Source organism: Poecilia latipinna, unplaced genomic scaffold, assembly GCF_001443285.1.
Source record: "Poecilia latipinna isolate Pla-1442-1.1 unplaced genomic scaffold, P_latipinna-1.0 Scaffold3903, whole genome shotgun sequence".
NCBI classification, from domain to species: domain Eukaryota; kingdom Metazoa; phylum Chordata; class Actinopteri; order Cyprinodontiformes; family Poeciliidae; genus Poecilia; species Poecilia latipinna.
In genome coordinates, this window is record NW_015116519.1 from 1 (window position 1) to 7,123 (window position 7,123).

Here is a 7,123-nt window from a genome sequence, read left to right on the forward strand (position 1 = left end):
TTTTATTTGTATATCACATTTCAGCAGAAAGTGCCTTACATAATTCAAATAAAAACAGTATGCGACACTGAATAAACAGTGAGAAAGAGAAAGAGATTTTGAAAAAGATTCAAAAAGATAAAAACATTACAACCTGCACCCCCTTTTAGGACTTCAGTTAAACGTCGCTTAACTGAAGTCCAGTTTTTTTTTTTTTTTTTTCAGTAAAAATCTGTCACTCTGCTTCGACCCAAACCATTCCGATAGCAAGTCTTCCTTCAACAGAAAAAGCTGATTTATTGTTTTCAGGGTCAGCAGCACTTAACTCTTTCCTTGTTATCACTGCCCATTTGTAGAAACATCATGTTCCCGTTTCCAACATGTCTCTTCCCTGTGTGTAATTCTTTGGTCAGACTTCAGGAAAGATTAAATCAGGTTTGACAACAGGCATTATAACTGCAGAAGAAATGGACGGGACATAGCTACACTTCCTCCAGTCTCTTAAAACAACATGTGAAGCCAATTATACCACAGGCGTCCAGTTTTTAGGAGAACATGGACTGTGTGCATCCGTCTGATCCAAAGGTGTAACACTGCTATCTCAACCCCCAGACAGGAAGAGGGAGCTTTTGACCTACCCTTTTCCTTGTACCCTGTAATCACGTTGCAGCAGGAAACGACAGTAGGCTTTATTTTCATCCACTCATCAGCACTTGCTTTCAAGCACCTCTGCCTTCCTACTTCAAGGCTACATACTAATTGGTACTTGCTATGGTACAGGGAACGAAAAAATAAATAAATAAACCTCACTGTACTTGGATTTCTCACCAAGCAGAAGGGAATATTTTTTGAGTTGAATCTTTTTTTTTTCTTCTTTTGCATCAATGGTGGTGATGGTTTAACATCACTTATTTTTTTTTGTACAAGTTCTGGAAACATATGAAGTTTCAATTCTACATGTCAAAATTAGCAAAACATGAAAAAAATCTGTCATAAACCTTAAGGCCACCATTTTATTCAATGAAGGGAATAAGTAAGCAATGCAAATACATCTGGAAAAGAAAGTCTGAAATAAAACCAGTTGGATTTTATAGGCACTGCTTTATTTTGTCACAGTGTATTGAGTTAGTAGTCACAATACAACATGAGCAACATTTACAGAGAATGATATTGCACACAGATATATGACCGACGCTTTAATATGGCTTGAGTTTTATGAGATTTTTAGCTCTTTGCCGATCATTAGTGCGATGAATGATCAGGTTTCTGAAGATGCTGGGCTGAAAATTACAGCATTTGATTTTTTTTACGATACTTGGAGGAATATGAAACAAATGCCATGATATGCTGGCGTTTCAGAGTAAGTTTTACATACATTTAAAAACTTTCAGCTGGCAGTCATCATTTATACAGTTTTTAAAGCCTGACATGGAGATGTGGAGATGAAAGCTTGTTTTTTTTAAGCCGAGGCAAAGCGGAAGTAGAGTTGCAAAAAAAGTGTAAATTTCACGGTACAACAACAAATTTGATTATATTGTGATTTCAAACAAGTTGGGCAAATTGATGAAATATGTTTTCATTTAGTAGTCTAATTGAGATTATGCATTTAAATCATTACCAGATTACCATTGCAGCTTGGCTTTATGTCACAATATACAAATAAAGACAAAAACAAAACGCTACCATGGTTGGAGAAGAGTTTCTGCAATGTAACCAGAAATATTTTAGGGCATCATCAAGATAAGCAAATCTGCTCCAAACCATAGGTTCAAGATTTGATTTGTTTTATTATTTATCAATTTAAAGATTGTAAGATTTACACAACAGCAGAATCAAGGACTGATCCCGAAAATGCCCATAAAGTCGCATTTGATCAGTTTTTAATTACGCTCCACCCTGACATCCATACAAGACTTAAACTTTTTACCATCTGCAGATAAATACAGAATTTAATGTGTTGCCTGTGTTTATATAAGGTATATAGTGTCTACTGTCAACATCAGCATTAGCACCATCTGGACCAATTACTATCCAGTTGCATTAGCCATGTTTGGAAATATTGTTTCTGTTTGTTGCATTTGTGAAATCTGATGTGATTTCTTATTATGTGTGTATTATTGTCTTAATTGAGAACACACAGCCTGTTTCACACTATATCTGGCGGACAAAGCTTTTGTTGATTGTTTTTTATTTTGTTGCGTTACCCAATAAGACAAAATAGCGAAACTTATTCTATTTCCAGAAAACAAAATGTATGTTGTGTTCCCAATAAAATGCAGCTTGCATTTATTTAAGTTGACATGACCTTGTTAGTTTTCTCTTTATCTCGTGGGAACATGTTCCTGTGACCTCTAGAAAACATCTCATTTCATCTTGTTGAGAGAAACAAAGCGTTCTTTATCAGCTAGTGAGGGACATTTTGTCTTATTTGGAGGAAACCAAGCTTGCTTCATCTCATCTCCATGAAACATCTCGTATCTTCCAGTTATCTCCACTAAATACCACGTCTAATTTTGTTGTCTTGCCGAAATAAATGTTTTATTATTTCTCATGTCAAAATAACCTGTTTAGTTTTCTCTTTATCTCAAAGAAACGGATTGTTTTTGTGTCAGCAATGCTTTATCTCATTTAGAAGGAAAAAAATGCTAAAAAAAAAAAAACACTTCTGATTTAGTTCTATACTATAATACAGAAATTAATTGCTCAGCTGAAGAGTATTATCCTTCCATCAGCGGATGATGTGTCCCTGCAGGCCACAGCAGTTAACAACATTTCCAGGGTAATCATTTGGCAGCATAATTGTCCTGGTTTCTGATATACAAACAATTATTTTATTTTGATTTCAAAATAATTTACTCCTCTCATAAGAAAATAAGCTTTTTAAGCTTGTAATAACTTGATAGCATGACTGTATGTTAGCTAATATTAAATTATAAATTCCTTTGAGAACAAAAGCAAAGATTATTTAATACAAGAGTTAGCTTTTAGCTAAACAAATGTAGTTTTCGCAGGATACTGCAGAAAATCACTCGGTTCTACACTTCATGCTTGTTTCTTGCTTAATTTTGTAAAATCACATTTTGCTACACTTAGCTGTATGAAAAAGTGTTCTATAGATAAATAAGAATAACACAACAAGCTTTAGCTCAAACTAAGAAAATGTCCTTGTGTGCAGTGGTAATATAGTAAACCCTGCTGCTGCAGAGGACTGTTTGTTCAGTCTGTGGGAGAAAATCAAAAAGTATAAATCAAGCTCTGTGCTGCATGGAAAAACTATATGATTTTAAGCCTCATTTCTAAGGCAAGCCATTTAATCAGTTTAGTGTTAAAGCTTATACCAAATAAAGTGCAATGGAATCCAAAGGGATGCGGCGAGTGAAATGAGGAAACCTGCCTTTAAAGTTTAAACTGTACTTTTAAATAACTTTAGTTTAGATGCTCTTTTCCTGATTTGTCCACAGTCAGCTCATGTATCACGTTAACTATCAGTCGGTATGCAAATAAGATATCTGATTAATGAGTTGTGCAATATTCATTTTGACTAAATGAACTTGCAGTTGTCCTAAAAACATGAATGCTTGCATAGATGCCAGTATGTTCCTGATTTGATATCTCTGTTTCACTCAAGAACGTTTTGTCTAGGCAACATGAATACTATCTAATGTTTAAAACCTTTCATATTCTGATTTGATTTAATCAGAATGAATCATTTCTTTTAAAGATGGACAAATCTGACTTTTTCTTTGCTTTGTTTATAAAAAAAAATCACTTCAGTCCTGTTATCAAATATTTTTGTAGTTTAGAAAAAGAACAATAGTCATTGATGGTTTTCTGTTTTTTTGTAAAATACGTGAAAGAGTTCAGAAGCTTGGAAACCAAACAAATCACCACCCAAACCATGTAAGGTGATCAGTCCAGCAGTGATTGTACAAGTCTTACATTTTTCCAAATAATCAGTTTTGTTACTCACACATTGTACTGCACTAGCTGTCAATGGCTCCAAAAGTCACTTAAAGTCAATAGAAGGGAAGTGGAAATATTCAAAAGTGGGCTGCAGCCAAATTTTCTCTCCGTCATTTTGGTTCAGGTATGGCTACAGCAAGTTATCACTAGCAAACATTGAGGAGGAACGTTTGGAGAGGTGACTGATTGGTATTTTCAGTGAGCTGTGGACATCAGAAGGCAATTTAATGGAGCAAAGGACAAACAATATCATCACATAACCGGTAATTATCTTTGTGGTTTGGCTTTTGACTCCTTGCAGAAACTATCTCTCTCTCTCTATGTGTTGTGTCGTCTTCACTCAACCTTTGCTTGTTTCTTTCCCTGAATCTAAGATTCTGCTCGTCATATATGGAGGAAAATGTATCTGAGATGCAGATGATTTTTGGTGGCTGGGGAGAAATCTGGCCTCTTCATCTATTTACTTCCACACAGCTCACCAAAATTCCCTGTGTAATAAACAGCCACACATACAATGTGTTATGGTTAACAAAGTATATTTCTTTATCAAAGAAAACAATGGATATAGTGGTTAAACTCATAGTTACAAGTTCTATAGATAGATGATGGACAGATGTCATCATCCACAAATAGTGCTTTCCTGTTTTTAAAGGACATGACTCAAAATTATTTTTGTCACAAAACTACACTATAAAATTGTCTATCTGGTCAGAAAAAAAGTGGAAGTGCAGATTTATTTGCATTTTATGTCATTTAAAAAAATAATTTTTAGGTTATGTTGCTTTTAATATGATATTTGGCTATTAAATGCCAATTCACAAAGTTTAGAAGCATTTTAGAGCTGTGTGTTTAAAATGTTTTCTAAATATTTAAAAGAAATTATCATTAGCTTTAAGCAAATACTGAATTCTCACTTTTTGACAATAAAACCATTCATATTAACAACACTTGAAGTTCCATTACTATAGACAAATATGATTAGAGCTTCTGTGCAACACAAAATCCCTCATGAATTCTGCAAAAATGCTGGTTGGGTTTTGGTTTATAAACCAAAAATGTGACAACTGCTTACTGTTGTCACCTTAGGATGAGTTTGTGGGGAAAATGAGACAAAATGTCACCTGAAGCTTTTCATGGCTTGATATCCTCAATGTCTGCAATGACTGAACTCCTTTTAAGTGATGGGAGGGTTTTTTAAAATCACAAAGTGGGAAAAACTGCAAATTAGTGTTTTACATTCTAAGATGTATGAATGCTTGAATAGCACTGAATGCATATGAGACAAAGCATAAAATGGCCTTCTTCTTGTGATCCCAACATTTCCTCTCTCAAGGTACGTTTTATGTGATAGAGGAGTGAACATCTAATTAATTTCAGACAGATGAAGATCTGAACTTAATCTTTTTGTTCTGCTGCCAGACTCTCTTCAAACTAAAAACAAAAGATGAATAAATGAAAGCTGTGTAGTCTAGAACACCAAACTACAAGTTCATTGAAGGAAATGCTTACATCTTTGAACAAATTGCACCCTTTTTTAAAAATGCATGCATTTGACGGAGAAAATGATCCAAACAGGTATATGTTCTCGTAGACAATCTGCTACTAAAAGCTGCCTGTAAAACTCTATTGCTGTGCTGAAGTATAGGACAACGTTGCTGAGAAGTGCTTTAAATGCCACAGACCTGTATAAAATGATATGCAGCTTTTGTCATGAACATCTTCGGTAAGAAAACAATCAATTTACAACTGGAAAGGTTAAATTACCAGCTGATGTGTTTGCTTGAACAGGAATGAACTCAAAGCTGTTTTTTGCAACATATAATACATGAAAGTATAAAATCTGTCTGCCATAAAAATAACCATCATCACTCCTGACAGCCTGCAGGAAAAACGCAGAGAACAATTAAGTTGTATTTGTAAAGGTACGATCCCTGACTATTCTGAACAAAATTAATTGGCCATTGTTCAGATGAGTTACTGGCTTTTCGGAGAAAAATTAAGGAACCTATCTTCAAATTATAGGGACAATGTCCCCTCAATTGCAGATGCAAAGTGCAAAGCATGATATCAATGCACAGTAGCAAAGAGAAAATAAACATTTGGGCTGTTGTATTAAAGACTGATGGCAATAGTTCCTCTGTGGAGACTGGAGTTTTACATGTGCAAACACTTTATATCGCGGTTAATTTCACAAAAAAGATCAGCCTAACATTGATGATTTTTCCTGCTTATTGTGCAGGATCAAGATGTTGGAGCTGTTATCACTAATATGCCATGCCTCTCTGCAGCCAGGCCCTTTATATTATCAAAGCAAAAGTTTGCAAAGTTATTTCTAACTAGTCTAAAAGCAGCTGATGCACCTGCAAATGTTAAACTCCAGCTGATTTCAGTTACAAATAAACATTTTTTCTTTTATAAATAAAGATAAGCAATCCAGTAAACTAGATTAAAAAGGCCAAAAGCAGTCGGAAAAAATATCCGCGAGTAAGAATCAATCTTGGAAACCCGAACGTGCATCCTGTTTTCTCTCCAGGCTCCCGATCGGCAGTCGTCGAAGCAGCAGAAGAAGCTGGCACAGTCTTTTCCATCCAAGCAGTCGTAGGCGTAGTCGTCGTCCTCGTGATATGGAACGATGTTGTTCATCTGCAACAGGGATGTTCCAGGTCGGATATTTACCATGCTGGGAACTCTCTGCTGCAAAGAAGCCACGGTTGCTTTCACTGCTCAGTTTAGGAGAATAAAACCAGAGCGAGTCAGATAAAAGTTATTTTTGTACCTGTGCGCTGTTGTTGGCTTTGGACTTCTTGGTCTGCCGGTTGCTGGTGAAGTAGTGCAAGGTCCCATACTCCATGAGAGCAGCGAAGGTGAAGATGAAGCAGACGGAGACGAAGAGATCCATGGCAGTGATGTAGGAAACCTTCGGCAGAGACTTCCTGGAGATGGTGCTCAGAGTTGTCATAGTGAGAACTGTGGTGATTCCTACAAAGGGATAAATACAGGAATTAAAAACCAGACACATTATTGTTTTTTTGTTTGTTAATATAAAATATAAAAACTGGAAATTTGCTGAATAACTGGGTAAATTAAAGAACAAAATCTATATTTTATGTACCAGAGTTTGAGTGGTACAAACCTGTTTTCTCTTCAGAAAACAGGTTCTGTTTTCTGAAGAGAAAACAGG

General features: G+C 35.5%; 1 protein-coding gene across 2 annotated transcripts in view; it reads right to left on the reverse strand.

Moving 5' to 3' along the window:
* Positions 1-3,941: 3,941 nt before the first annotated feature.
* Positions 3,942-7,123, reverse strand: part of LOC106941861 (gamma-aminobutyric acid receptor subunit gamma-1-like) — an 11,642-nt gene continuing 8,460 nt past the window's right edge. The window contains exons 5-6 of one of the 2 annotated variants that reach the window (XM_015024994.1): positions 6,719-6,921; positions 3,942-6,633 (exon numbers count right to left, since the gene is read on the reverse strand). In XM_015024994.1, the coding sequence (XP_014880480.1) occupies positions 6,355-6,633; positions 6,719-6,921 (482 nt within the window). In that variant the 3' untranslated portion in view covers positions 3,942-6,354. Of the gene's footprint in view, positions 6,637-6,718; positions 6,922-7,123 lie in introns of both variants that reach the window. The other variant, XM_015024993.1, reaches the window with a different exon arrangement.